The following is a 17,936-nucleotide window of genomic DNA, read 5'->3' on the forward strand; positions in this document are numbered from 1 at the left end:
CTCTGTGGTACTCCTAGGGTGTTTACCCTCCTAATAGCTAGCTGGTGGGGAGTCTTTATGGTGTATTTGTTGGTATATATGTACATACATGCTTATTTTTGTGTTTACCTCTATCTTTTTGGAAACATTGGCATCTATCCAAATTTTAGCCTTCAAGAGGGCTACTGGCATCTGGGGCAAGAAGCACTGAGGAAATGGCTGATGCCTTAAGACCAACAGAGATGACGCCGGGTGAAGTGCGACATCAGCAAGCCGGACCCGGACTTTGGAATCCGGCCGACTGAAGGGCTGCCTGACGACAGGACAACCCAGTTGTTATGACTGCAGATGCTATCCAGTTCGGACATCTACATTTATGGTAGGTACAAAACTGTACTTTACATCGGCTGAGTTGCTATGCTTTTTTTACAGAAAAGCATAGTAAGTCTGCTAAAAGCAAGTAAGCAACAGGAATGGAAAAAGTGGGCATTCCCTGTTAACTGATGTCATAGTGACATCACAAAATAGCCGGGACAAGCTCGGGAGAGGGGTTGGGAATGGACGGAGTTACAAGTGATTCAGGAGGCATGGCTTTACTCCAGTTTTAGCCACAACGAAAGATGGAAACCCTATGTATGAGATAGGCGATCATATATTTATATAAATGAAAATAAACCATACTGACATAATTTTATTTGCAAGCATTATACATCACTTATAATCTATCCATTGTCAGCCAAACATTACATAGCTCATTCAAATCCTGCCTTCTTTTAAACCTCATTCCTCCACTGCATGTGGTGTTCCCACAATTACTATTTTTCAGTGTAATTTGGTATACTCACTACTTCTAGTACAGTTGGTTTTGACTTTAATTTCCATTTTCTAGTAATTGCTGTTTTGACAGCCAATATAATTAGACTAGCAAGGCCTTACAATGTTTAGGCAATTCCGATTCTGTATCATAGCCCAAAAAATAATTTCCTTAGTTACACCAGTTTGCTGACCCAGTATCTCTGAAGTGCAGGGAATCTTTAAAGTCTGATAACTTGTTGCAGTCCCAAAAAACATGTTCCTAATTAACTGTTTTTCCAAATCACACCTCTAACATTTGCTATCTACCCGAGGAAAATTCTTTGGAGTCTACTTGAGGTATAAAAATACCTATGTAAACACTTCCAACCAAAGATCCTACGTTTTCTACACTTTGTTCCAAATTTGGGAGACTTACATATATCCCCTGTTGTTTCTTTGTGAATTGTTTATCCAATCTCTTTTCCCAATCCTATCTAACCTTCTCTGATTAATTATTCTAGTTATGCAATATTTTATATATCTAATTATTCTTTTAACAGCAGTTTCTGTTCTAAATTCTACTAGAAATTCTACCAGTGATGGTCTTTCACTTAGGATCCCTCTATTTCTTTCTCTTTGCCTGTACTCTGTTAATCCTTGATAGGGAAGGCAATCTAGTTTGTAATCCAAATAAATTCTTGGCCTCTTCCCATTCTATTATCTTTCCCCGTCTAATTGTTTTTTCCCAGTGCCTTGGTTCTTTTGCAGGTTTTCTCCAATAAATTCCATCTCCCTCTGCCTATATCTGTATCCCTAATTGCAGTCATTCCTATTGGCTTAATCTCCTTTCTCTATTCTTGTCTTCGCTTAGTTCTTAGAATAGTTTCTGCTACTTTATGAATATAATATTCTGTATGGTTATTGTTGTTCTTAAGGACCTGCATCTACAATTCCAGTCTCTCCTTGTTTCTTGAGCTTCCCCCCGTTTCATCTTCATCCCTTTCCACTTTGAATTATAGGCTTCTGCTTGTACTATGTATAGCAGTTTTAACTGTGTAATTCCAAAGTACCCCCTCAAATCAGGTAATCCCAAACTGCCTTGTTTTATTGGAAGAATCAGCTTATCCCGCTTGACTCTTGCCATCTTCCCCTCCCAGATAAAATCCTTCAGCTGTTTATTAATTGCTATCCACAACTTCTCTTCTGGTTGATAAGATATTTTGAATGGACTAAAAACATTTTAACTGCTTGTTTCTTGCTATCCATAGCCATATAACATACCTTCCACTTTCTCAGTTTTTCTGATATCTTTAGTCTCTTCCCACTTATCCTTAGGTGCCACACCAGAACCCTTTTTAATCCATACTCATAAGTAAGTACTTTATTTTATCATGTCCCCATAAATACACATATTGCTGAACCAATTCATGTGTGGGTACATAATTTACAGCTATTGCCTTTGTTTTAGCTTCATTAATTTTGTATCCTGGAAAGATTTGAAACTGCTTGAAAATGTTCCACAACACTGAAATGTCATTTTCTTTTTTTTGGGGGGGGATGTATAAAATATCTGCAAACAGAGCCAGTTTTTCTTCACTACACTACCATACCAATTATATCCTTAAATTTGAGTCCCTTTTTTTGCCAGTGCTTCTAAATATAATGCAGATAACAAAGGGGAAAGAGGAAACCCATGCCTGGTTCCTCTGCTCAAACAGGAATTATCAAAAAGGAACCAACCCAGTTTAATTTTTGACTCTTTTCCCTCATATATCCTAATAATCAACCTTATAATTTTATTGGGGAATGCAGATGCTTCCATTGCCCTGCTCACAAACTGCCAGCTTAATCTGTCAAATGCTTTTTCTGCATCAAGACCTGCCAACAACAGTGGTATTTTCCTACATTCTGCTTCCCTCTGGATCATCAATGTCCTGTTAATGTTGTCAAATGTTTGCCTCCCTTCCACAAAACCACATTAATCCAGATCTGTTAATTTTGGCATCATCTTTGCCATATTTTTAGCCATTATAGACATAAGACACTTTATAACCATGATTTAGTATTGAAATGGGCCTGCATGAAGCTGAATTTGATGGGTCTTTACCCTCTTTAGGTATTACAGCCACCATCGCTTTCTTACAGTATGTTGGTGGTGCTTCTCCTCTTAGAATACTGTTAAAATCTTCCATATCTTTATCAGTTTTTTCCCTCCTAGCTTCCAGATGTCGGTAGGAATACCAACTATTCTTGAGGACTTTCATGTGGGTTGATAGAGATTTAATCTTTTATCCCTCTGCTGCAAAAGTTATCAATGTGTGATGAGAGGAATAAGCTGATATAGGGAAACTTAAGATTTTTTAGACTGCCTTTTCCACATTTTCTAATGGATTTTTCAACCCTTCTTCCAGTTTTGGTGAGAAACATTATAGGCAGTCTGAGCAGAATGCTGGTAAACAGACATTTAAAAAGAAATGGCAAGGGGGTTCAAAAAAGAATTCAGACCCCCCCCCCAAAAAAAAAAAGGGCAATCCAAGTCAGAGTCACCTCTTATTCCCAACCGACTCTGGTATTGTCTCGGGGAGTGATAGAGCCATTTCTTCATAGTTTGGGAAGGGTTTTTTTCAAGAATTTCTTTTGTATGAAAGAAAATGCTTTGAGACCAGTTCTGGATCTTTCTTTCCTAAACCAGTTTGTTATAGTGGTCAAGTTCAGAATATCACTTCACAACCTGTTACCCATCTTTCTCATTTAAAGTTTCCTGATAACACTAGATTTAAAAGATGTTTCTCACATTCATCTAAACCGTTTTGGTTGATCCAGCTGTACCACCCCAGATTCTGTCAAGGGATACTCTCCAGCTCTGTCCTGGAACCCTATTCCTAATTACAGGGAAACCGAATACTCAAAATATTTGTTTCTTGGATAAGGATCCAAAGGGAGAAGTGAGTGAGCTGTGAGACCTGTTTACCAAGTAGTCTAAGATATGTGATTTTGAGCCGTTGATATGTCTTACTGTATTATCTATTTTTACTTATACATTTGTAGTGCATGGAGTGTGGCAGTTCCACTTAGATTTCTGGAAAAAGGCAAACCAGTTAAGTGCCAGAGTGGAGCATGACACAATTTTAACAATTGATAAATATCCCCTGCTAAAATTAAGATTGGGTCTAGGGCCAGGCAGTAAAATCTGCCAGTACCGTCCAGCAGATGACAGCTGCAGAACAAAATATTTGTTTCTGCCTGCTGTCTGCACTGGTAACGTGTCCCCAACTTTCTCAAATAAACTTAGTGGCTAGATTAACAGGATGCATTAGCATTCATTTTCTGAAGGACATGAACTCTGAATCTCAAATTTATGTCATTATTTAGTGACTTCCATCCTCAGTGGTTTGCCTGAAAAATCTCATATTTTTTGAGGAACAGACTGAAAATATGACGCAATAGTATGGATATTCTGAGAAAATGTAGGTAGTTGAGAGGTATGGAGGGTAAGTGTAAACATAACAGACTGCATTATACTCTCTCTCTCTGACAGGACTCCATGTTTTATGGCTTTAAAAGCTGGAAAAACACTTGTAGGTTTTTTCCCCTCTAACTAGTAGTACATGGAGCAGATAAAGCTCCATGTACTACATGATCATGTCGCCTATCATAGCCTTAAATTATGTGTTCTAGATGTGGATTCCAAGAATTGAATTTCTTAGAATTCATGTATCGAGCACATAATAAATTTATGATTGGTGACCCGATCATAATTCTCTGTGGTAATGAGGCTGGTGAACTGGTCTTCAGACCCTTTTCAAACTAGGCAGCAGGGTCAGTGGTTCGGATATCGCTGGCTGAGGACTCAACCTCTCTAGACCATGAGAAGGTAGATCTCCTCAGTGCCCCATTGGTTAAGAGCCACCTCTTTAGATTGACTTGTGTAGGTGTCTTCAAAAAATTGGAGGAGAAATGCAAGAATGTACAATCAAGCAGATTTTTCAGTCCTGGGCACCAAAGATTCTGCAGAAATTATCCTACTAAATCTTGACTGGTAAAGGGGAAATCAGTCAAGATTAGAAAAGAACGGCAAGCTAAACCCCAAGAAGCTTGTGGGGCACCAGGGCCATGACTTCCAGAGGAACAGCTGTGACTCATTCTAATTACCCTCCTCACTCTTCCCCTTGACTAGCTAGCTATCCTAAAGGATTCTTGTTGGATAACCTCAGTGACTTTCCTGTTGATGATGGTAGTGTGTGTAACTTGACCAGATCTCCTTTTTGGATCCTGTAGTCCTATGGTCTGGGATTTTTGCTCTGGAGTCATGTGGTCCATTGTGTGGTGCCTTGTAGAAGAGGGTCACTGAGGCCATGGTTAAGGGCCATATACAGTATGCACTTTTCATCTTGACCTTTACAAGGCCTTTGACACTATCCTCCATGCTGGGATAATTCACAGACTCTCCCAGCTCAGCATTAGCTCATGCATAGTTCTCTGGATTGGTAATTGGCTGAATGACAGAACCCATACTTTTAAGGTCAGTGGTATTTGTTCTAGACAGAAAAAATGTTACTAGTGGCATTTCCTAGGATTTTGTCTATGTCTTCACCTCTATGGTATATATTTTTGTGATATAAAAGCCAAAGGCAATGTCAAGGCTCTATGAATTACCAAGTTTGCTGATTATTGCAAACTGAGGGCAATTATCAAATTCAGTTGTGATGCTCAAATTCTGTTGTAAGGGCTGGGCAAATGAATGCTTGGTGTGTTCATTATGAGCTTACGCTCAACACCAAGAAATTTAGTATTGTTTCCTGTGGTAAATTTAGCATCATTACTGCTTGCTTAAATGAATAACATTCCACTTAAATCTGACACACTTATCAGGGACTTGATTAGACATGTTGGTAATGGACTTAACCACCACCACCTCATTGTTTTTTTAAGTACATACATACACATACATACATACAAATGTTTCAAGCACAGGCATTAATGCCCTTCTAGCTTGCCAGTATACCAGAACACTTGTTCCCATAATAAATGTCCAGGCTGTTCTTAAAAATATCTAAACTAACACTTGCTTTAATGTAATTTGGCGGTCTGTTCCAAGCATCAGCTACTCTGTCAGAGAACCATTTAGTACACATCTCATTCCTATAGAATCTTCTACATAGGTTATCGGATGATTCTGTAGTGCTCTTTGATAACCCCAAACATTCCCAGAGGTAGTTGTCCCTAAATGCCCTGTGTACCTGAATAAGATTTCCTCTTAAATATCTGTAAGAGACACTGTACAAGTTCAGATATTTTAGTCTTTCATAATAACTTAGATTTTCATATCTATGTATGCCCTTAGTATATTTCCGCTGTACTCTTTCCAGTTTATTCATGCTTGTTTTCCTATAAGGTCTCCGTATTGTTATTCCATACTCAAGTTTGGGTCTAATGTAACTTAACAAACAATGACTTCATTATGTTTGATTTCTTAGACTTTATAAATCTTTTTATACAACCTATAGTTCTATAGCTATCATTAGCCAATTGGTTGATATGATTAGAAAAACTCATAGCTGAATCTACCCAGGTCCGTAAATTAGTCTGCAGTTTCAACCACTGTGCGCAGTACTAAATATTCACCTTTCAGTTTGTCTCCCAAATCTCATATGCTTAGTTTTTGATGTATTTATCAACATATTATTTTCTTGTGCCCAAATGGTCAATTTAGTCAAATTATTTTGCAGACATGCCTTATCTGCAACACCTGTAATCAGTTTACCCAATTTTAGGTCATCGGCATATAGACTGTAGAACACCTCAGATGAAAAAGTAAGGTTTGAAAGATACGATCTAAACAAGTAAGGGCCTAGGACACAGCCCTGTGGGACACCTTGACTGTAACCAAGGATCTCACCTGTCTAGCTGGTGTGTGATACTTGCCATGTCCTATTTGTAAGCCATGCAGCTATCCATCTTATCAACAGTACATCAATACCTAGTTGTACTAATTTATGGATTAGTATTTTGTATATGACCCTATCAAATGTTGAAGTTAAATCTATATAAATCACATCACAGCACAATTTTTCATTTGTAGCTGTTATATTGTTATAGAACATCATGTTACAGGTGGTAATAGATATATTTTCAACATATGCATGCTGAGATATGGTTTCAAGTCCCAACCTATCCAGTTCTGACAATAACTTATCCATTATTTTTCCACAACATGAAAGCAGAATTCTATATGATTCTGGGTTTGTCCTACTCCCCTTTCCCTTAAAGACAGGTCTAATAAGTGCATGTGGTTCATTCTTGAGGAATCTCCCCATATTTATATGACCTAGTGAATAATAGATGTAATGGCAGTGTAAGTTCTTGCTTAAGTGTTCTTAAATCATTGTTACTTATTCCGTCTCCTCCCTGCACTTTGTTTGGATCCAGTTTGCACAGTTCTTTTTCAGTATAATCTAATTTGATTCCAGTATCTAGAGTTACCTGGATGTCACTAGGACAACTTGCCACCCCTTTTGTGGAGCCAAACTGTTTTGCATAACATTTTGTAAATATATCGTTAATCTGTTGTGTCTGAGAATAAATTTTAGAATCTGCACACAGTTTATCAATTTGTTTATCTTTACTCCTTCCACATCTTGTGTATCTGTAAAAAGGTTTCCTATTATGCTCAATATCTTAAAATAAATTTTCTTCACATTTTTCTTGATCTTTTCTAACACTATGCTTAATATGTTTGTCTAGCTTGTTTATTTCAGTTTTCAAGTTGTAGTTCAACCTCTCTTCTTTTTGTCTCTCACCTTAATCAGGTATCTTTTTCTTATGGAAATATACTCCCCCCCGATGTTGCGTGCCTAGGTCCTGATAAACATTTTTTTTACTTTTTGCATTCAAACAAATTCTCTTTCAAAACATTCCACATTCCATATGCAGTTTTTCCACTGAACACCTCACTCCAGTTAGTTTTATTTAGTAACTGTTTTGCTTCCCTATAATCTGTAATTAACATGTGCATTGGCTTAGATTTCAGTTTGGCAGAATTATCTAGCAACAAATTAACCTTAATAACCCCATGATCACTGTACATCAGTGGTGGTAAAGCTTGAAGTTACAGGAATTTCTTTGGGAACACAAACAATATCTAGTATATTCCGTCCCTTGGTATGTCTTTTTTACAGTCTGAAGCATTTGTTGTTCCTGAATATACTCTGTGTTCCTAGCATTAACAGCCATCAGAGATGCATCAAATGGTTACTATCTGTGAACTGTTACATTTTTGACCTGGCAAAAATCCTGGCTAGTGTTTTTAAAAATTATCTTCCCTTATCTAGACAAATGCACACCATCATGTCTGAACACGTGTGCCCAAAAGAAGGCGTGGATGCTCTACACATTTCCATTTTTTTAAAACAGGACATTTTTTCCATGAAGGTGTTTATCCAAAAAATCTTTTCATTCACAGTGACCTGACTATCCTTTCTATAGGTGATTTGCGAAAAATATGTCCTAACACCAGTACAAGCTATACTATCTAAGAGGGCTGTCAGTTCCCGACTAACAGTCAGAGAATCTTTGTTGGCGACATCATTTGTACCAACATGAATAAAAACAGATCCCATACTTCCTTACTTCAAGGCGTTCCAAGGCTTGTTTCACATCTTCTATTTTTGATCCTGGCAGGCATAACACTACTCGATGTTCATTACCATCTCTGCAAATATAAGTATCAGTTCCTCTAATAACTGAATCTCCACTTACAAGAATATCTTTCTTGCCATCTCTGAAGAATCTTCAGCTTCTAATACAGTCATTTCTACTCTATCAGTTGTTACGGAGGATAGATCTTCATCACTGTTAGTCTTATTAATTCCACTGTTTTCATTGCGTATTAAATTCTCATCCCGCTGGTATTGTAAATCCACAGCCATGTAGTCAACGTCTGTCTTTCTCTTCTTTTTTCTTACAGTAATGTTCTTCAATCCTTCCACGTTCAGTTTTGATTTCTTCCTTTTCACCTGCACCTTTCCTCCTTTTTCTACCTTTTCCATTGGAAAGGTGATGCCTTTTTCTGTAGACTGAGGGTTTTCTGATAGACCGATATCTTCATTCCCTGTCACTATTGTATTACATAACAAAGCAGAATCCTTTTTACTGCATATTCTCTTTCCTTTACAGTCATTAGTCAGTTTCTTTTTCTTCCTTGTTACTTGTTGAGAACTTCTTCCTTCCTTTCTTTTTTTGTTTTCTTCTAAACAAACTGGATCCTCAGATTGCTGAGTACTTGCATCCACAATTCCATAGTTCTCAGGGGCATCGCCATGTTTCATAGGGGTTGAAAGTTCTTTGCAGAAAATAGATGCATCATTTCCTAAATCTGTTCTATTTGTTCTATGCCTAACATTATTTAGTTCATCAGTCCAGTCATTAATATATGATACAACAGTTCTCCAAGCCATGCCAGTTGCACATGTGCAATCATCAACAAGTCGAGATTTGCTTCTAACAATGGTAAGCAAACCATCCAACTTTTGACACGAGAAACAAAGATCACCAGTATTATCAGCCGTTACCTGTAAATATGCATAGCATTTATTACACCGTACAAGATACTTGTGCATTAGAAAATCGTTAATTGCAAACTCATTTAAGGAATCCATATTCAGCTTTAAATGAATAAAATATTGCAAAGGGAAAAAAATTACACAGAGTCAGCAGCAAAAAATTCAAAGGAACTTAAATCAACTTCTGTGACGAAAATTATACCAGCAATATCCAACTAAATAATAAAATACAATAAAGTTGTTCTGCCCCGTACAAGTTCTACCTGCCAGACAGAAGTTGTAATTTGTTTACGTCACATGCGAAGGCATGCAGTAGATTCTGCTCGCTATAGCTTGTAGTCGCTCTTCCTTTTAACAGTAAAAATAAATAAAACTTCTCTTACCAGTCAACTCCACAACAAATCACAAACTAAGACAGGATTGTTTAGATATGCTCAGAATTTTCCTCTGCAGTCTGTGTAAAGTTATAACTGTCTAGGCCCCTTGTGGTGGCTAGAGCTTGCCTGTCTAAAACCTATCCCTTTCTCACAACCAGCAGTGAAACTAAAGGTAAAACAACAAAATATGAATCAAAGTAAAGCTTGTCTCTTCTACCTATAAAGAGTTAAAAATAGTGATGATAAATGCAATATCAGTTCAAATAAAACTGTTCTTACCAGCCAACTCCACAACAAATCACAAACCAAGACAGGATTGTTTAGATATGCTCAGAATTTTCCTCTGCAGTCTGTGTAGTTATAGCTGTCTAGGCCCCTTGGGGTGGCTAGAGCTTGCCTGTCTAAAACCTATCCGTTTCTCACAACCAGCAGTGAAACTAAAGGTAATACAACAAAATATGAATCAAAGTAAAGCTTGTTGATAAGCAGTCTCTTCCTGCCTACAAACAGTTGAAATAGTGATAACAAATGCAATATAAATTCAAATAAAACTGCTCTTACCAGTCAACCCCACAATAAATCACAAACCAAGACAGGATTGTAAATAGTCCTTCTACCTTGCTTATCCACAGAAGTGGTGGTCAAAGGAATGTTTGGGGCTGAACTTTTACTTTGTCTTGGTGATACAGTTCCAAATACCATTTATGGTTTAGCGGATTGAAAATAGGATACCATCGAGAGCAGTCCTGTCATGATCACAGCAATCTCCTTCTAATTGATCACCAGACTTTAGAATGTGGTAGTGGAGGTTATGGACTTCTCATTGTGCCGTGGTGGGGGGGGGTTGGTTCTTTGTGGTTCTCTTCCTGTTAGTGATTCCACCTGTGATTGTAATGTTCAGGATGAAATTTATTATTAGCACCCTTTAGTCATTGAGGTATGGATTCTAAAATCAGTCAGTCCTTGTGTCCCCAACCTTCCCTCTGTTTCTAAAATTGTAGCCATTGCCAGTGTGGTAGCAAAAATAATTATCTTGTCTCTGTGGAATCGAGAAATATTTCCAAATATAACGCTCCTTGTCAGTAATTGGTATACCTTTCAACAGTTTGCATCATATGTAGATTTAGAAGTAGATTATACTTTTGGGATTGTTAGTATTTAGTTTTTTTTTAATCTCTTTTTTATCTCAGTGGCTTGGAGTTGAGAGTATGTTCAGAAAGATATGAAGGTTCTGTCTCCTATATTGTTACCATATGAAATATCTTAATTGATATAAATTTCTAAAAAATATAATAAAAAAATTCACTTAAGTGGAACTGGAGGTATTTTCTCAGTATTTGCCAAGGTGTTCTCCATTACTTGAGTTACTCCTCTGTCCTAAGATCTTTTCTAGATGCTTGTTTGCTCAACCCTGTTTCCCACTGCATTTCTTGGGTATGCATTTGATGCTGTTCCCAGTGGAGAGCAGGAATGAGATACAGCTGTGGCAGTTCTTTTAAGAATGATGCTTTTCTATCCTCATTGGAGAACCTGTCTGCTTTGCAGTCTCTGGACTTCATATTCAGCATCAGTGCCTGTTTACTTTTGGGCCACTAGGTCTGGCAGCGTGGGAGCTTAGTCTTTCACTAAGAGGCATTCCTTGTGGTTCCGCTTCTTATACCTGTGGTTCACAGAACTTCAGGCCCAAATCTATAGGGGTTTCTTTTGCCTTTCATCTGGGCTGTATGTCCTCTCCTTTCCTTGATCCTGTTTCTGCTGTAAAAGACTGCCTCTGTAACTGTTCTAAACTTGTCCTTTATTTTCTCCCTATTAACATGGGGGTGCAGAAACTGAAAGAGGTGGGGGGGATCTTTTAACTTTTGGGGAGTGAGCCATAACATTCCTTATTACTTGACGTGGCTATACTGCTATTCATTAGATGTAGCTGTGGTTTGCTCCACTGTTCCTAGACAGGGCAAGGTTTGTGTTTGCCACTTTCACCTCATAGTAGATTGACATGAATGCTTTGTGATATTGGGTGATGATGTCAATTGGCCTTTGCTACAGTCAAAAAAAAAAAAAACTCTTCTTTACAGGAACAGCTGTTTCAAGTACTTGCTTAGTCTACTTTTTAGCAGATCTAACCACTTGCAGCATTTGGCAAATACTGGTCATAGTTTTCTAAGCATTTATGTCTTGTTGTGGCTCTGGAATTTGGACTTCCTTTAGGTAGATTCTTTAGGTTTTGGATTTCTGAGCTTCTGTTTAGTGTGATTCTGTGATTCCTTCTGTCATGATGGTAGTAAGTCATGTATAGGACTCATTAAGTAGGGCTTTTAGTGGTAGATGTAATGGAAATGTTCTTAGCATTTCACTTGATGTTGTGAGAGGACCCACCTTGATGTGTCAGGCATACCGTGCTGCAGCCCTCCCTTTGGGGTGTGCAGACCCTCCAACCAGCCTTTACTGTTGAAGTTTTCAGGAGGTCAGATATGACTATGCAGGTGTATTACTTTTTAACCCTATCAAGTCATATTTTTACTTGATTTACAGAGGAGTATTCTCTAGTAGATAGGGAGTGTAATGGTGGTGGTGGAGACATAATGTAGTTTAGTGATATAATGGGGTGTAACATTGCAGACACCTTCTTCCCTTCCTGAACATAAGCTAGAAAGAGACAGTGAGGATTATAGGACAGGATCAATTTAACTTTAGGGATCCTCAAGGAGCATTCTCCTATAGTTCATCTAACATGGTGAGAATGTCCATTACACTTAAGTAGCTGCCACCCCTTGCAGCAAAAGAAGACATTGGTTAAAGGACAACTAGCTAGGTTGGACCATATGATTTCAGCTACTGATATTTATAATGCTGAGTATAATGTTTTAAAATTGATGTTGACCAATAGGGGTTACCCCAAGTTTTTTTTTAATAAGATGTCTGTCGAGGTTATTGACAAAAGGACTTAAGGGTGTTTATACACCCCTGTTAAGACAGAGCCTTAATGGAGGTATTCCAACTAATATGTCTGTTAACCTAAAACAGAGTGAGCATGACAAGCTAAGATGCATTATTTCTTACAACAGTGACTCCAACCTTACGTGTGATATTTTATGCGAAAACTGGAAAATATTTCAGGTTGGTGGCATCAACACACAAAAGATGGGGACCGTCCCCTGCATTATATTTAGGAAGGATTGCTCTCGTAAGAATTACATCAAAAGGACACCCCATTTTCTATAAGAACCAATAATAGGAGGGATATGTTCAAGTGTGGTAGATGCAAATATTGTCCTTGTATCAAAGAAAAATTCATTAATTTTCACGGATATGGAAAGATAGTGTCCTAAGCATTATAACTGTTTTACACAGAGTCTAGTCTGTGTTGCTCAATATAAAGACCATCCTTCTTTTTATGTCAGGAAAACTGAGGACTTTTAAGGATACGTAAAGAAAAAAGACCAGTGGAATGTCTTGTATAGACAGACACAGTCAAATACAGGACGCTCATTTGAGTTTTTTTTTTTTTTTTAACACTGTTGACTAGGCATTAAAAGGAGGGCAGTGTGGAAGATTTTACTATAAGTCTGGGAATTGCAATGACAAACACATATGCCACCGGCCCACGGGATCTCATTGATTCTGTTTCATTGGCCTGTGTATTTAAAATGAATCTGTTCATTTTTAGATAGATGCCTTGTATGGTGTTTTTCCTTATCTTGGGGGTGGATGGGTTTATACATGCAAGTAAACAACTAGAATTACTCTTTCGTTGTACAAACTTTACTTGTTCACTGCTTTACCTAGTGGTTTTTTGTGAATTATGATTGTTACCTTTGTTTACATGTGGACAGTTTTTTTTTACCTTTTATACTTGGAGATGTGTATCGCTTTAGACACATAAGACTTGGAACAGGTGTGGATGCACCTTAAGGGAGGAGTTTTTGTTATATATAGGAGGACTTAGTACTTTTAGTTTTCAAATCTGATGAAGTTCCATTAACATTGAGGGACGAAAGTACTTAGTTTGTTATTTTTACATTTTACATGCATTGCCTGGTTCATGTTTGATGTAAGGAGTGGTGAATTGAACTCATTGGGAGTGCCTTTGTGTTTTATTCTGCTGCACTAAGCTACAAGAAGATTTTGGCTATTTGGTGTTTTTTTATTTTGTACTTGTTGCTGCAGTCTGCATTAAACTACAAGAAGATTTTTGGCTGCGTTGCATTTTTCACTTTGTATCTGGTCCTGCAGTCTGCTATTATGACCCACAGCAGTGTTTCCTGAGCTTTGGTCCTGGTTCTTTGAAGTTTATTTGTTTTCTGGTTGTTTGAAGAATGTTACATCCTGAGATAATATAGATGCTTACCACTTGCTCGCCATTGTTCATTTCCATCTAGTGGCCATTAATACACGTTTTTAATGAGTAATTAAAGTACTACCTTCATTTTTTTCTTAATTTGTATTAGCATCTTGAAAGTTCACATTTTTCTTCAGCTTCCTAGAGTTGTTTGGGTCAGATTTTATTGTTATGTTTTATAACCACGTTATTTACAGTCCTTGGTATATTAACTTTATCATAGCAGAAAGGGCTGAATTGAAGACTGGCTATGATTTTGATTGACTGCATTCTGACCTGAAGATGCATACCCTGTTACAGAAGTGGATTGACTTCTTTTGATCTGGCCAGATTGGTGGTGGAGGGAGTTGGAAATTGTCAGCAGTAGCCAAATGTAAGAAATATTCATACATTGGCATACATTTCTGTTATTCAAGGATCTGTTGTTGTAGTGAAGTGATTGTCCCATGAGTAGATTCTTGGTTTATTGTTAGTTTCACTAGGTGTTTTTTGGTTACTGGAAAACCCATGATGGTACCTGCCTGTACTGTTGTATGGAACTTGTGACAGTGACATAGCAGTAGTATGTACCTGGCACCATTTCATTTATGTGGACAACTGACCTTTGGAAATTTGAGCAAGACCACATCCAACACTGGTCAGTTGAAGCACATTTGCTAGGAATAATGCCGTGAGTATCTCTACCTGAGACATCATCTGCAATGATTACTAAACTTGCACAACAGGACTTTCTTTAGTAAGAAAGTCATTATTGGTCCTCACTTAGTGAATATTTTTATATTAATGTTGAGCATCATGTTTGTCGCTTCATTGCAAAGCATTAAGGCTGCTTTCTGGCTACTAACAAGATCTGTTTTATGTATTTAGATTGATTTCACAACTCCCCATCTGCCTACTGTACAGCTGTCACGTATCTAAATAGAGCTGCTGCTGCTAAGTGGGTTTGCTTGATTATCGAATAAGAAAATAAAATCTCTTGATTTAACTGACCATTTGGAGGCAGGATCACATGATAGTCTGCCATGGAGATTTCTATACTAGTGATTCTTGTACAAGCCTGTCCCTGATTTCCTTTTTAAATCCCTAAGGAATAGTACTTTAAGAAACCAGATTCAGTGGCTTTATGACTAATTTTGGTATAGTTTTAATTTAATTCAAATTTAGAAACATTTAGCGGGAAGTTGAGTAAGTGAATCTCTTATTTTTTTTTTTGCAGAAATTATTTAGCTTCCTCTTTGAGTATGTTGGAGAACTTGCAACTGGGCAACCACCAGGATTTCGCTGCATTGACATGATGGTCCCGTGAGTAGATTTAGAATTGCTTTCAAAAGGTTTAACTATAGTTTATTCAAACCATGCAAAGTTCAAAAATTTGATGATCTTGTACTCCTTTATATATTTTATTCTGTATTTAATTTTAGCATATGTAATAATTGGTATAGTGACACGATGTATACTGTCTAGCTGAGATGTATATTCTAATCACTGTAGTTAGCTTGTTGTCATTAAAACTAGGCTTATGGAAATGTGGGTTCTGGAACTGTTAAAAAACGTCCTGACTGAAATTACTGTTGCAGTATTCCTGACATATGCATTTGCCATTGCTGACGTCCAGCCAGTGTATCAAAGCTTTACCTTCCCTAAGTCGTACACCTTATGCATGACTTTAGTTTGTATGTTTAGGGGTATAAAGACATTTGTATGAGTGTGGAATCTCAGACTGTCTCTCCTTCACCCTGAACGCAGGTCGTGTATCTATTGGAATGTTCATTGTTTGGTTGTTGGTACGTTTGCTCCATCCATATATCCTGATAAGTGCCCCATTGGGGAAACCTTTTTTTTTTTTTACTTCAGTTTGTTTTTGTTAAATTTGCAAATGTCAGCTAAGAAAGTGAGTGCAAGTGATGTAGGCATATTGCATACAAGGACTTGCATAGAAAGTGTCTTTTTTGCCTAGGCCCGGAACAGAATCAGAAATCTTGCTCTGTCTATCGTTCATTCCAAAAACTCTTGGGTCTAAGCTTTCTACTCATAATACTTTTCTAAAGATCCAGTGTCTTAAACACTTGGCTCAATCCAAAATGTCTGACTTTTTTTCCTCAGACGTCGGTCTACTTCTTAAGAAAAAAATTTAAAAGGGTACAGACAGATAGTACAGTTTTGTACCTACCATAAATGTAGATCTTCGAGTGTACACCCTGCTGCAGTCATCACACTTGGGTTATCCTGTCGTCAGGCGGTCCTGCAGTCGGCCGGAATTCCAAAGTCTTGGTCCGGCGACGGTTGCTGTTGCTTCTTCCCTGACGTCAGTGCGCCATGGGTATATATAATGCATCCGATGCCATTTTCTTCAGTTTTTCTTGCTCCAGATGTCAGGTGCACCCAAAAAGGTGGTCAGTAATTAGTACCAAATTATGTAATTTTTGCACAAACACAAAATCCCTCCAGCTATAAGCAAATATATCAGGAAGGTATTGTAGAGATTTAGCCAGTTAGATCAGAGGAGATGGAGGGAGGGTAACCTGGACTGCAGCAGGGTGTACACTCGAACATCTACATTTATGGTAGGTACAAAACTGTACTATGTTCATTGTGTTACCCTGCTGCAGTCATCACACTTGGGTAGAATCCCAAAGCTAAGGATGGTTGGAGGAGTTATAGAGGGTTAGAGGAGGCTAGAAGGCCCTGCAGAACTGCAGTGGCGAAGCCATCCCTAGTCTTAGAGTAGAGTGGTAAGTGATGGTGTTTGGTAAAGGTGTGTACTGAACTCCAAGTTGTAGCTTCCAAAATCTCCTTGGTTGGGACCCCCCTGAGGAAGATTGTAGATATAGCTGTTGCCCTGGTAGAGTGGGGCCTAATGGTAGCAGGAACTGGTTTTCCATGATGGATATAGCAAAAATGAATGCAATGTCCTATCCATTTGGAAATGGTTTGTTTTGATATAGCCTTTCCTTGTGAAGCTGTAGCATAGGATACAAAGAGCTGGTCAGATTTTCTGAAAGCCTTAGTTTTATCCAAGTAGTAGCGAAGTTGCCTGTGAATGTCCAAGGAATGCAGGAGTCTTTCTCCCTTGTTCTGTGGATTTGGGAAGAAGGTGGGTAAGTGGATGGTTTGATTTAAAGCCACACTGGAAACCACCTTAGGCATGAAGGAAGGATTAGTTCATAGAGAAACTCTGTCTTGATGGAAAATGAGGAAAGGTTCCACTGCCATTAGTGCCTGCAGCTCTGAGACTCTTCTAGCTGAAGTTATTGCTAGCAGCAGGGCAGTCTTGCATGATAGGAACTGTAGATCTGCAGAGAAAGCTGGTTCAAAGGGAGGTAGCGTAAGTTTTTCCAGAACAAAATTGAGGTCCCATGGTGGTGTAGGTGCTCTCCTGGGGGGCCCTAATGTTTTTTGCCCCTCTGAGGAACTGCCTTAGAAGTGGATGCGAAAATAAGGGTGGATCCGTGTTGTAGTGGGCTGAAATAGCTGATGTATGGATTTTAATGGAAGAAAAAGAAAGTCCTTTGTGTAACATCTGTTAAATACTGTAGAATCTGAGGCATGTGAGGCTGAAGTGTGTTTTGGCCTTTAGCTTGGTTCCAGGCACAAAACCTTTTCCATTTATCCGAATAGGCCTTCCTGGTGCTGGGCCTCCTAGCTTCCAAAATAACATCCATAACTGCTTGGGAAAGAAGAGCTGGCTGGATGCTTAGGTGATTTGACATGCCGACAGATTTAAGGTTTTGAGCTGGCTGTGAAGAATCTGATTGTTTTGCTGTGTGAGCAAATGGGCAATTTGTGGTAAAATCCAAGGTGGACCCTGGGCCATACTCCTCAATAGTGGGTACCAGTGCTGACATGGCCAGTCTGGGCTATAAGTATCAGTCGTGGTCTCTCCTT

The 17,936-nt window shown here is 38.3% G+C and overlaps 1 protein-coding gene across 2 annotated transcripts in view; it reads left to right on the forward strand.

Annotated features, from left to right (window-relative positions):
- The window catches only part of NOP14 (NOP14 nucleolar protein), a 1,083,467-nt gene that overhangs the window by 511,194 nt on the left and 554,337 nt on the right, over positions 1–17,936 (forward strand). For both annotated transcript variants that reach the window (XM_044062921.1, XM_044062920.1), the window contains exon 11: positions 15,268–15,353. In XM_044062921.1, the coding sequence (XP_043918856.1) occupies positions 15,268–15,353 (86 nt within the window). The remainder of the gene's footprint in view (positions 1–15,267; positions 15,354–17,936) is intronic.

Source organism: Protopterus annectens, chromosome 2.part1 (genome assembly GCF_019279795.1).
Source record: "Protopterus annectens isolate FY-2018-M chromosome 2.part1, PAN1.0, whole genome shotgun sequence".
Taxonomy (NCBI): Eukaryota; Metazoa; Chordata; order Ceratodontiformes; family Protopteridae; genus Protopterus; species Protopterus annectens.